This window comes from Aptenodytes patagonicus, chromosome 9 (genome assembly GCF_965638725.1).
Source record: "Aptenodytes patagonicus chromosome 9, bAptPat1.pri.cur, whole genome shotgun sequence".
In the NCBI taxonomy this organism is placed as follows: domain Eukaryota; kingdom Metazoa; phylum Chordata; class Aves; order Sphenisciformes; family Spheniscidae; genus Aptenodytes; species Aptenodytes patagonicus.
This window is the reverse complement of record NC_134957.1, coordinates 11076813-11090090: the sequence shown is the minus strand read 5'-3', so window position 1 is coordinate 11090090 and position 13278 is coordinate 11076813. Positions and strand designations below refer to the sequence as shown.

The window sequence follows — 13278 nt, the reverse complement described above, 5'->3', positions numbered from 1 at the left end:
TGTTTAAAACTCGCAATCTTCAGGGAATTTCAATCGCTGTCCAAGCCTGTTCGCAACCAACTGAATAACGGTGCAGGGTTTGAATCGCTGGCCCGCCTCCGCAGGCAGCGCTGCCTCCTCCCTCCCTCCCTCCCTGCCTGTGTCGAGCTCCTGCCCGCACTGGGGCTCTGCCCAGCTCTGCGTGCCGCAGGCAGCAGCCATGGGGGTGCCAGGGTGGGCTCTCCCTGGGGCTGGGGGCAGCGCCGCGGTCTAGGGGGGCTCTGCGCCTGCCCCTCTGCCCGGCCCATCATGCCATTGCTGGATTTTTTCTGGGCTTGCTTCAAAAGAGCCAAGGTAAGGAACTGCCTAATGGTGTCCGTCTTTCGACACCCTCCTAATTTCAGGAGAAGCTGCCGGAAGGGGCAGTGGGGGAGGCGTCTCTAGTCGGGCTGGGGTTTGCGCATGGTGCCTGACGTCTGCTCCGGAGGGATGTCGTGCCCGTGCCCCGCGTGCACGTGAAAGGTTAATTTTGGATGGGCCGCATGCGGCTGCGTTGGTCGGTGTGCCCTGGGCTCACCCGCTACCCATCAGCGATGGTACCCGCGTCTCAGAGCCAGCAGCCCCGAGGGCAGGCAGGGTGCTGCGCCTGGCCGAACGCGGGCAGCGTGTGTGTGTGGATGCAGCACCGGTGGTTATAATGCAGTCGTTGATGGGCTCTGTGTGTGTGTGTGCTGCCAGCCCCCCGACGTGGTCTGCACACGCCAAGCCGGGTCCTGCCGTGCATGGCTCAGGTGGTGCAGCTGGGCTGGGGGCACCCCTGCAAACTGGGGCTCGCCTGGAGGCTCCGGTCACTCCCGGCACGGCAGCGGGACCACGTCTGGCTTCGCTGACCTGGAGGGATGGGGCGGCTGTGAGCGGGATGACAAAGGAACAGTGAGACCGGAGGCCCTGAGTTTTTAATTTCCTGCAGCAGTGGTTCTCATGGCATCTGGTATTTTTCATTCGGGTTTAATTCCTCATCTGCCGCCTTAATAATGTACAACTCTCTCTGACTGCCCCTGTTTGTTGTGTTGGATTTTTTGTATCACAGCCTGTGCAGTGTGGTGGTAGGTGTGCTGGGTAGACTTTGGAGGTACTGTGAGTATGGATTTCAGGAGCTTCAGACTGGAAAAAGCACTAAAATCCCTTTCCAACCGGTGCTGTACACCGGGCTGTGTCAAGCGAGTGGATCTGCTGTGGTGAAATGAATATGGAATGCATGCTGTTCCCCTGGGGTTTCAATGCAAAGCTTAAAATAGTTGAGGCTAAAAATGACATTTGTGAAATTCATTAATAATATTAGTAGCTGTCTTGTCCCTGCTGTCTCCAGAGAGCTTAGCAAGTCCTTGTTAACCCTCCTCGTCCCTGTGAGCTGCGTGTTGTCATTGCCATCGTGCTCACGGCGACAGGGAGACAGGGACCGGGTCCTGCATCCCCCCTTGCAGAGCTACAGCTCCCAGAGGGCTCCAGCCTGGCCCGCGCTGGGCTCCCCGGTGCCCGCGGACTTCAGCGAAGTCGAAAGCAACCAGCAGACCGCTGGTAACCTCGTGCCTGAGGAAGGGTCCGGTTGCCCAGCTGGCGTGGGTGGCGGGGAGGAGGCGGCAAGCTGCTGGGAGCCGTGAGATGGCTCCTGCCCTCGCTGTCCCCGGGCCCCCCTGGCTGCAGCTGCTCCTCTGGCTGCGGCCCCGGGCAGCGCATGGGTCTTATCCCCACCCTAGACATGTTCCCAGCCCCCCCCCCGCCCCCGAGGATACTTCCCCATCTGAACCCTCCAGTTCTACTAATTAAGCTGGTATTTTTATCTGCTTCTTGCTTAGAAAATGCTTTTGTAGTATGCCTGGAGCCGTGTAGGGACTGAGCATGGGCAAAAGTCATTCATGGGTCTGGGAGTAAATTTGTCCTTTGGTTCTGGGGCTCTTCCTCCCCACTGTCACCCCTGGGCACTGAAGTGTCATGTCCAGGCACCCGTGCAGGGGCCTGTGAATAGGGAAGCTCCAGGCAATGGGAGGCTCCAGAAGATATTTGCCATGAGATAGCTGAGCTTTACGCTCAGAAGGGACGGGCTCTGACCAAGGAGAACAAGTCCTGGAGAACAGGGGTGAGAGTCCCTTGGCTCACCACCTCCAACTACCTGCTGTGGGGAAAAAGAAAATCTGTTTCAGTAGTTGTAAGCGAAGTGGTGCTTCCCTCGGAGCAGTGGCCCAGCGGTGAAGGACAGGGGACTCTGCCTGGATGGGAGCTTCCCCGATGCTCCGAGGCGAGGGGCAAAATGATGTTTCTGCATTTTGTGCTTCCTCATTAGCTCAGCTCATGAGGTTCTTGTTGAGTTTGGCATCGCAAAACCCCAGGGCGGTGATAAGGGTCTCCCTGCTAGATACTACAGGTGCCTTGCTCCTAAGTTCAGGAGTGTTGTGCTCTTTGCATAGTTTCCTTTGCTGGTTTTAAGCTTTCCGTTGCTCTGCTTGCAGCGACACAAGGTAACCTGGTGGACACTTCGTTTCTCTTCTTCCATCGGCATACTGCCGTTCCCATATTTCCACTTCAATTCCACAGTAGCCACCCCCGCACCAGCAAACGAGACCTGGCTGATCCCCACCTGGGTCCCACAAGTGCTGGACAAGTCCTTGTGGAGTGTGAGGCTTTGGGAGAGGGGCAGCCGGGGAGCAGCTCTGCCTGGACGGAGCTGAGAGCCGCTCCCAGGGCCGAGCGGCTGGGTGGGCTTTGGGGCCAGCCAGGCCCTTCGGGAAGCCGAAGGGACAGAGGACACCGCCCTCCTGATTTCCCTCGGCGAGTACTGATGGCCTTGCGTGGGGCTGAGGCTTCTGCTTCGGTCTGGTTTCCCGTTTTCCTCCCCGTGCCGGTGCTCGCTATGACCAGTGGAGGAATTTCTTGAAGGGGGAGAAATGTGCAGGGCTCTGTCCATGGGATTAACGCCTTCCAGGTTAAATGAGGTAGAGCTGTGGCTGGTGGAAGATTTCATGGGGAAAAAGAAGGTGTTAGTGCCCAGACACAATGGCAGAGGAGAGGAGGCTCCTTAAAGCTGCCTTAGCACAGGGACCAGCTTTCCCTGCCCTTGCTATGGCCTGGGAGAGCAGCCCTACCTCATCGCACGCCAGACCTTGCCCCACTCCGTGGGTATCAACTGCATGTGCCGGCTGCAAGGCTGATGTTTGCAGAGCTTGTGATAACAGACAGGATGGAGCGATCATCTCCCTGTCCAAACATTTTCGGCTCTGATGCTCTCCAGTTGCCCGCACACTGCCAGAGCGGGGCTCGGGCGTCTGCACAGGCTCTCCTGGGGGAGCACAGAGCTGAGCATGCAGCTCTCGGGCAGGCGCTGCTGCGAGAAGCCCGGCAGTGGGGAGATGGTTAAGCCCATCTCCCCCCGGGTCATCCCCAGCCCCGCTGCCCCGGCAGGAAGAGGGCTCCCGGGTGGCCCGTGGGAAAGGCCGGCTCAGCAGCACGCTGCATTCCTGCAGCGATCCCCGCCGCCCTGCCAGCATCTCTGGCCCCGCTCGGCAGGGCTGCGGCTGTGCTGGAGGGGGCTCACCTCTGCCCAGAGAGGGGCCTGGGGAGGGTCCTAGGCTCTGCGCTCGCCTCGGGACCTGGGCAGCGCCGGGACACTCCTGCTCCTCCACCTCCGTGCAAATCGCTGCCGTCTGCCATGTGCTGGCAAGGCTCTGCCATCTGTAAATCCCATTTCCCTTGGCTTTGTCCCCAGAAGTCCAGCCCCAGGTGAGGGGCAGCCCCTGTGTGTGCTGCTGGTGGCCCCTTCCCCACCCTGGGTGCTGTGCCCGTGGAGAGGTTCGGGGAGCAAGAGCCCTGCCTGCTTTCAGCTTTTCTTTGTTTTTATTTCCTTTCTTTATTGTTGGCTTTCCGTGCTTGCAGACACCATTGTACGCTCTGCTCCCAGACCTGCTTAACGCGATTAAAACCTGGACATCTCCACTGCCATCCGTGCAGCCGCACAGGTACCGAGGGACGTGTTCGGGGGGGACCCCAGCCCAGTGCTTCCTCCGCTGGAGCAAGCGTCTGCCGCACCGAGGCTCCCCCAGTGCCGTCCAGAGCCAGATGCAGCTCCAGCGCAGGCCGGCGTGGCACTGGTTGGAGGGCACATCTGTGCCGGTTTGGGGTCGACCCTGTGCCTTGTCCATCTTGGTGACCTATCAGTGCACAACACTCTTTTCCTTCCTTGTGGGAACCGGAGGGCACGTAGAGATAGGGTGCAAAGCCAGTGAGAATAGATGCAGGGGGGAGGAGAAACTCCACGAGCTCTCGGTTAGGGCTTTGCTGGGCTGCAAGTCCCTGTGTTGAAATTCCCATGCGGAGGCTCAAAGGGAAAAGGGCTCCTTCAGTAATTCGCTCCGAGGCAGGGTCCGAGTGTCCTGGGATCTCTCTTCCTTCTGCTCCAGCTGTTTCTCATGCCGTTAGCAGAGCCCTTCTTCAGAGGAGCTGCTGCAGCCTCCCCCCCCCGGCTGATGGTCCCTTCCCCCTTCGTTCTGCTGCTGGAGAAATCACCCAAAGCAGCCGTTCCTAAAGCAGATGCTCCCCGAGCCCTGGGGATGAGACTGGATTCTTCTGAAATTTGTCTTGGAAAAGCAGTTATGCTTCGTGCACTGTGACGATGCTTTTCACCCAAAGCCCTTGGGATATTGTGGAACCCGGGTCTCGGTGTGTCCTGCGAGGTGGGAGGGGGCTGCCCGGGAGGGGAAGAGGGCGGTGGGGTCTGGCTGCAATGGCTGGGAGTGGTTTCTCCGGCTGCTGTCCCACCGCAGGTGCTCTCCCCAGGGGTTTCTCCGGTGGAAAGGCACCGGAGCCGCCAGCTCTGCCGCAGGCGGAGCAGCAGCTGTGAGGAGCTGAGGGATGCTCGGGTGAGGGACCTGAGCTGGAGAGAGGACTGTGGGACACAGCTAAGGACAGCCAAGGGGACTGGCCTGCAGGGAGCGCGCCCTTTGGCTCTGCCCGCTCCAGCCACTGGGTGTCAAACCCAGGGCGAGGAGGAGGAGGAGGAGCGGGAGGTGACCCATGGGTTTCCTGTGGCAGAGCCCCATGCGGGGGCTGCGGGACCGGGCCTGGGTGTGATGCGCAGTGCACGGTGCGTGGTGTGCAGGCGGCTCATGGGCATCACCTGCGGCACGTGGCGCAGATCTGACGGCCCTTGCCTGCCTACCTGTTCCCTCTCTGGCAATTTTGCAGTGTCCTTTCCAAGCTGCCAGGCATAAAGGTCCATCTCCAGCCCTCCCTCTCTCCCCGGCTCCCTCGCCTGCCCCAGGGATGCAGAGCCCCTGGCCCCGGCTGCTGCTGCTCCTCCGATGGCTTCCAGGAGGCAGGGAGCCGTGGTGATGGGCGTGCGCTGGGCACGTCCTTTGCTAGAGCTCTGCTTGTCCTCAGAGCCAGAGCAGGCACTGCTGGTCCCAGCTCCTCTCCAGGGAGCAGGGAAGGGAGGTGGTCCCTGGCCCATGGCCCCACGTCTCTCCTGGGGCTGCCTCTGTCCTGCGCCCGCTCTCCTCCTGCCTGCTGCCGCATCCTGGCTGCGCTCGCATTTTGTGTGTGTTTGTTGCCCTCTATAGCGAAAGCCAGACAAGGGAACCCTGCAGCACCTCCCGCGGGACCCTGCAGTTGCCTGCCCCCTCCCCGCCCCCACTTCCCAAACTCCAGCGGCACCCAGGCGTGGACCTTCAGCGGCTGAAGGGGCTGGAGTGGGGACCGAGCCCGAATGTGAGCAGTAGGAGACCGTGAATGTGAAAATCAAAATAGATAACAAAATGATTTCTGTTCTTTTTTCTTTCTTTTCACAGTGTTTCACATTGCTAGAAGATAAAAAAGATGCAGGTAAGCTGCGACAATGTTTTTCGGGGCAGGAATGCCCTCGCTGCGGGGTGGGCAGGGGTTACAAGAAGAAGAGGACCGTCCTCTTGCTGGGCTTCTGGTTTCTTCTGCCAGCAGTATGAGTTTTTCCCCAAACTGTTACTTTTCAAAGGGGCAGCAAGGGCAGCCAGTGTGAGGTAGTGCCAGCCAGGGCACCCGCCGAGCCCCAGCGGTGCAGGAGGGACCCCCAAGACGTGCCCAGCCCCTCCTTCACCACATCCCTTTCCCCACCCTGGCTGCAAACGAGGCTTGGCGGTACATTGCACTAATCACCAGTTAGCGGTGTGAAATCCCGGCCGCTGTGTGTGCGGAGGAGTCCCGCAGAGAGGAGCGGGCCCCCTCACCGGCATGCGTGCGCTGCCGTAGCTGTGCCGACACGGTGAGCCATTCAACCAGCCCGGCAGCAGCTCTGCTCCTTTCTGGTTCCTTTTCAATTCCTCTCTTCCTTGTGGTGAATGATGTTATGCTCTGCAGATAAGCTCATTAGGAGCTCCAGAGCCTTGAAACTGCCATGCCGTAGGAAGGAGGGTCTCCCCCGGCTTGGAGCCCCCTCCGCTTTGTGTGATTGAGATGTCTCACCAGCGACAGCCGGGCAGGAGGGAATCGCGTTGCAGCTCCTGGCTGATCCGTGGTTGTTGTCTGCATGTCCATGGGCTGCTTCTGCCCTAACCGTCCCTCTGCAAAGGCGGGGGGAGAGGCTGGGGGTCAGGGCCACCCTGCCGCGGGGGGCTCGTGGGTGCTGGGGAGGCCGGAGGCTGGTGGTGATCTACAGGAGGAGGAGGAGGCATGCGCCTGCGGGGCTGGGGACCAGGGATGGGGACAGGGCTTGTAGGCTCCCGGACAGGGCACAGCCAGCTCGTTTTAAGAACACTGCAGGGCCCCGCTGCCAAACGTGTCTGAAACGGCACTGACGGTCCCGGCTGCTGCTCTGCCGGGTGTGAAGAAACGCTCTGGATTTCGCTTTGCCCTTGTGTTCAACCCCAGACAAACAGCCCCATGGGCAAGCATGGCCCTGCTTGTGGGCAAGATGGGTAGGGGTCCTGCACTTTATAGTCTCACCAGTTGGTCTAATGGAGGCTCTTTGCTCAGCAGTGGCTCAGAAGTAAACCTGGCCTGGTCCTACAGTCAGCTTATGGTCACTAGCTCTCAGCAGCTCAGGAAGCGGAGGGACCCGGGAGCGCTCCTCTGCCCTGTGTGGGCTCCTCTGCCCACAGGTCCCGCAGATGATGGCTCTTGAAGAGGAGCGGTGCTGCCCGCGCTGCCGGCCGGAGCCTCCGGCGCTGTGAAACGGGAAATGCCGTCTTGCAGGGAGCCCGCGGGATGTGCCCGGTGATTTCCGAGCAGTTCCCTTAACTGGAGGGCAATGACCCGGCCTCTTGTTTTTCATGCACGTAAGGGTTAGGTGAGCTCTGAGCCTGTTCGGCACAAGAGCCCAGGAGCACAGGAGAGCTCTGGGCAACAAAAGGTGCTTTGTGAACGGAGCTCCAGAAGTAATCCTGGGTGGTCTCTCTTGCCCTTTCACGGGAGAGATTAACAACATGAATATCAAGAGCTTGTTAAAGAGCCCTGTGCAAGGGAAGGGGCAGGGAAGACTCCTACAGATCGCATCCATGGCTAGGATTTTGGGGGGAAGTATGTTTATAGGTTTTTTTTTTCCCCTTGGTTAAAACTGCCTGTAAAATCCAAGTCTCTCCTGCTAAAGGCTCAGCTACATTCACAACACTGCCAGCCCGCACCTTCCTGGCCACACGTCCACGACCCAGCCTGATGAGCTCTGCGCTGCTGGAGGGATGCTCGGCCGCCACAGCGCCACGCTTGCGTAGGGGTCTGAGGGCAGGGGGAGCAGGAGCCCTCGCGTACGTGAGCAGCTGCGCGGTTTTACACCTGTGATTCGATGCATCGGCTGGAGCCGTAGCAGGCTACTCAGCATCGCTGCAATCTGCAGCAGCACGGTGCCCAGGGGAGTGTGGTTGAAACTCTCCCTTTCATGTGAATTACGCTGGACTTGGAGCAAGCCCGCAGGCAGTTCGTACCCTCTGCTGGGGTTTTTAAAGATCTGAGAAGAGGCTGGTGCATTTGCTTGCTGTTCTCTTAGCTGATCATCCCTAGAAGATGCTCTGACAAATGGGGGTCACTTAAGGAAACATTCGGATAGTGGTCTCGGGAGACACCATTCCCTTCCCTGATGATTTTTTTAATCTCTTTGGGGTGGGTACCAAGAGGACCTCAGCTCTCGAGACAACGGTATGAGGCAGGGTTGAGTTGGTTCTGCGTTTATCCCGGTAACTGTTTGGAACGTGCCTCTCCTGGCTCTTCCATCGCTTCCTGGAGCCTGCGCCTGATTCCCCCCGCAGCACCACTCCTCTCCCACCACTCCCGGCAAACTCCCTGAGCCGCTTCCCGAGGCGCAGCCAGACCCATTCCCAGCTCCCAGGCCCCGTCCCTGCCTGCGAGCAGCCGGGAGCTGGGGCCGTGCTGCCACGGCCCCTTCCCTGAACGTCAGCTGTATGAAGTCGCTGCTGCTTCCCACTGTCGTTAAAACAGCTGGGTACGCCGTGCTCACCTCCCGCAGCAGTAACAGTGGAAAACAACTTGGATTTCATCTGCTTGCTTAGAGGTAACGTTTCAGCAGGAGCACGCGGGGACTCGGTCTCCTCCCAGCAGCGGCTGCCAGCCCGGGGGGGCATTGCCGGCGCCTGTGCCAGCAGCGAGCACCAAGGAAGCCGCTGAACAGTCATCGCTGGTAACCCGCCTCCACGGGCAGGGTCACAGCCTGTCTCTCAGACAATTTAATTGAAGGAAAAAACCCCAGAACTTCGATTTTTGAGACAAACCAGCCAAAACTGTGCAGTGTGCTACTCGGAGGGAGAGCCCTCTCCCCCGACCCTGTGGCGAGCCCTCCCTTCCCGTGGCATGAGTGGGTAGCCCTGCGTCCCCACCGTCCCACCCACCGCCCTGCCCAGCGGCAGGACCCCACCTCGCATTGCCACGGGGGGTCCCCTTCTGCGGGCACCCCCGGGCTGTGTGGGATGCAGTGCCCGCCGCGCGGCCCCGAGCCGTCCCGCTGGACCAGTCCCAGCCGGGGCCGGGTTTCCATGGATTTCCTAACCCTCCGCTTCCTCTCTGACATTCACTTCCCATGTATTGTTCTGGACAAAGCAGAAAGGAAAGGCTCGCGCACCAGCCGTGCACGCGAAACCTGCATCCTCTGAATAGATTCCTGCCGATAGCAGCATCAGGCCTCTCCAAAAGTAGGATCGGGAGCATGCTCTGCAAATGTTATTAAGCAGTGGCCTCCTCTAACTGCCGAGGGACGGGGACTGAGCTCATGGCTTCTTTCCGTGCAGCCAGGCGATGATGATATTATAGTATTTCAAAAGTGGGCTTCTGCGACTGGACATGGTGAAATAATAGCGAAAAGAAGCACGAGGGACTCTGCTGAACTTTTGCCCCTGCGTGAAATAATAAGGTTGTATTTACCCAGCATCTGGATCTCTGAAAATAACTCGCTAAATTTAGCTGTTGTTGATATGTTGTCACAGCTGAGTTGTTCTCTCTTTACATGAAAATGTCCTGCGCTGGTTCTGTTGGTTTGTAGCCCGAGCGCAAGCCCTTCGTTCCTCTCCTGGCGTGTGCTCGCATGTTTGGTGCCCTGTTTTGGGGGGGAGAAGAGGGGGATGGGGATCTGGTTTTCTGTCGTTGCTTGAATAGGCTGAAAGAGAGAGAGACCGGGGGGCTGGCAGGGTGGCTGCCGCGAGGGTGGCTGCTGCGAGGGTGTGCAGCCGTGCCGGGACAGGCAGGCGTGCAGGGACCAGCACCGCTGCCCTCGACACCGGGGCCGCACTCTGTCTGCAGTATCCATGCAAGGGAGGAGACGGGTGGCTTGAAGGCACAGGGTGGGATGCTGGATGTGGCTGCAGGGACCTGTTTCTGGGGACTTCTGAAACTCCCTGAGAAATTGCTGCCTGTTACATGGTGGAAAATGTGGGCACGGGTCTGGATCCCGAGCGAAGAGGTAGGAAGTAGAAAAGCTGAACTGAATGTGATTATTAGCGGTTTTGGTGTGACATGTGATGAAAGGGAGCCTGCGTTGCTCTTTCCTCTTCCCTGCCCTCCCACGGGGTCAGTCTCGGGCTCGGCTGGTGAATCATGCTGACACGCCGACCTCGGTCCCAAAGTAACTTCAGGTCCCTCCTTGGAGCTGCGCAGCCCCTGGGAGCCTGGGCGGGCGGCAGCCCCCGTCCCAGAGCCCCGCTGGTGCTGGCCTGGGAGCAGCAGCACCCGACCCACGCTCGGACGGGCTCTGCCACTTTTGGTTATTTTTCATGAAGGAAGAGGATTGTTCCTCAAATATTTTCATTTTCCTTCTGTTACAGGCTCCGTGGCCTTACTCCTGGGCACTCTCCTATCACTGGGAATTGTTCCCCTGCCTGGCTAGTGTAAAATGCTTTGTGATTAGCTCTAAGTAGTAAAAAGTTTAAAAAAAAGTAAAAAGGTAACGCCTAAACAAGAATTTATATACTAAAAATCACCCTGCCAGGGCAGCTTCACAGCAAACGGTTTATGCTTCTTTCCATCAGATGTTTTCTCGGGAGCTGGGGACGGCATCTCCTCAGGCTTGAGACACAATCTCCAGCGTTTCCTTTTCAGCCTTCTCAGTGAACCCTTGAGGTTATTTTTGAACCGCTGAGCTTTTTGATATGTATTTATCCATATTGGTTTAATTTCCCCTAGAAGGTAGGCTGGTGCTAAAGCCTCTGGGCAGAGCCAAGGCTGCAAGCTCTGACGTTTCCTGCCTGTCCCCCCGGGTCACTGGCTGGGGATATTTACGGCTAGGTGCCTTCTCCGCTGTTTCAATAAAACAGCTTTCTCGGTGCTGTGCTAGGCACTGCCCGTCCCCGTCGGTGCCTCCGTAACACCCAGCCGCTTTCCGGGAGCCGCTGCTTCGTGCTGCTGCTTCTCCGCAGCCCCTGCAGTCCCACGGAGAACTGGAAAGGCAGCTCCCATATAAACCCATGGAGCCATGCACATAATTACATCCTTTGTTAATTAACAGGAACCGCCATGGCAGTGGTATGGGCATGCAAAGGACTCGTGTTAACACCTTGACCTACAGAAATTTTAAACACTTTTGGTTTGTTCTCGTGTCACCTTTTTGCTCTTTCGGCAAAACCACAGAGGCTGCTGGATCGCCCCCCCCCCCCTTTTCCACCCCCCTTCCCCCCAAGAGGGACGGGCGGGCTGCTGAGCGCTCGCGCCGCCGTGACTGGCTCCTGAGAAACAAGCCGAAAACGTGAAATGAGAAAAAATACTTTAAAAGAAAATCAAAACCAACTTGGCCACACTTCAGTTTTTCCAATAAATGGCCATGGGGAAACTATTTGTCAGAGGCAAGAGGCCCCTCCAGCCCACGAAATGAAGCCATTTCTTGTCTTGTTCCCCTTCTGCCTATAAAAATTTCTGTAACTCTGAAACCCAGCGACTCCTGCAGTAACTGATTCCCATCCCCCAGCTCATCTCCTCTGTCCTTCTGGGGCTTTAATTTCAGGGTCTGGAAGTTTTTCTGTTTCCTGTAGCTAACAAAATGCAGATTCCCTGCTCTGAACAGCAGGATCCTATCACGAATTGGGTGATTTTCTTTGAAGGCCAGAAAGGAAGAGCCTTGGTTAGAGAGAGGGTTTTTCCTTGTGTCGGCTGGGCTGCGGGGCGCTTGGGAAGCGCGGAGAACGAGCTGGGAAAAGGCCCCTTTGGCCACCTTGTGCCCAGTATGTCGCCAAGTTTTTCCCATGGCAGCAAGGAGCGGTTGAGACAGACTGGAAAGAAACTGCAGGCAAGAAAGAACATTTATATCTGCATTCTCTGGGTAGTTTGCATGAGACCAAAAGGATCAAGAGGGAGGTTTCGAGTGTGGTTACTTCCTTGAAATTAAAATGAGAAAATACATTGAAAACTGACAGAAAGGTTTGGCTGTATAATGTTTTTTCTCTGGTAAGAGCTTTGACGTGTAAGCTGCATTAAAAATGCAAAGAAAGGTAATGTTTCCTGTGGCTGAAATAACCCGTCTGTACTCCTGGAGAGAACTTTGCTGTAAATGGAGGAGGCTCCGGGCTGTGCAAGCAAACACAGCCTTTATGGGCGCTTTGTAATACTCATGTGGTTCTCTTTTCAAAGCGTGAGAGGTCAGATGGGGAAAAAAAAAGGTGTGAGGTGTTTGCAGGCCAGTCTGATCATGTCAATTCCTTCTCCTCTTAATGAAGAGACTCTGAATCCTGCCTGAAATGTCCGAAGCGCTTTGAATACCAGCTCACCCTCCGGAGCAGAGGCGGGGAGCGAGGGCGTTCCCAGGTGCGCTGATGCTGTGTTGGACCAGGCCGTTGATGACTCAGTTTTAGGTGGATGCAAGATGAAATGCGGAACACGTGAATCATCATCACATTGACCTTGACACCTGGCACCGGTGCCAGGCGGCCTTTGGCGGCGGATGCCCGATGGCGGCGGGCGCTGGGCTGGTTCACAAGCGGCGCGTTCTGGCGATGGCAGCCCCCGCCGCGCTCCCTCCCGGCAAAGGGGCTGCGCGCAGGGGATGCTGCGGGAGGCGGTCCCCGGGGCGGCAGGGGGAGCGGGGCCGCCGGGCAGGACCGGGAGGCGCGGAGAGAGCAGGAGCCTTCCCCTGGGGCGAGCGGCTTCCTCTGCCAGAGAAACTGCTTGTGAGTCTCCGTCGGGGGCGGGCGGGGGGGGGGATAAGCGGAAAGGGAGCGGGCGTTCCCCCCGCCCGCCGGCCCGGGAGCGGCGGTGTGCGGCCCCGGCCCGGGGCATCCCGGCCGCCGGCGGGGGAGGAGCCGTCGCCGCTCGACCTTTCCGCCGCGGAGCGCAGCGATGGGCAGCCGCCGGGCCGGGGTCGGGGCCGGGGCCGGGTCGCCGCCGCGCCGGGGCTCCGGGCGGTCCCTGGGGCTGCGGCTCCGCCGCGTCGCGGCTCCCTCCGGGTGGGGACGGCGCGGGAGAGCAGGTGAGCGGCGGGGCCGGGCCGGGGCCGCTCTGCCCCCCGCCGCCGGCTCTGCCCCGGCTCGGTGGGCGAGGGCGGGCGGCGGGAGCCCCGCGCCGCCCTGGCAGAGCTCCGGGGCGGCCGGGAGCCGGGGCTTCCCTAGGGCAAACAGCCTCCGCGCCGCTGCAGCTCCCCCGGCTCCCCTTCCTCCTCTTCCTCGCTCCGCATCTCAGCCTGTGAGAAGCGGCGGGAGAGACCAGCCTCGCTGCCTGCTTGGGGAGGGGGGTGTCAGCCCGGCCCGGTCCGGGGGGCGCGGGGGGCCTGAGGAAATAGCGGTGGATGCAGATGGCGGTGGGAAGGGCAGGGGGCGCGGAGACGGGGCTGCCGGTGGAAGGTGGGCTTCACGGGAG

General features: G+C 59.1%; 1 protein-coding gene across 1 annotated transcript in view; it reads left to right on the top strand.

Moving 5' to 3' along the window:
• Positions 1–273: 273 nt before the first annotated feature.
• The window catches only part of STARD8 (StAR related lipid transfer domain containing 8), a 68109-nt gene continuing 55104 nt past the window's right edge, over positions 274–13278 (top strand). Inside the window, exons 1-2 of the mRNA XM_076347106.1 lie at positions 274–333; positions 5817–5850. Of these exons, the coding sequence (XP_076203221.1) occupies positions 289–333; positions 5817–5850 (79 nt within the window). The 5' untranslated portion in view covers positions 274–288. The remainder of the gene's footprint in view (positions 334–5816; positions 5851–13278) is intronic.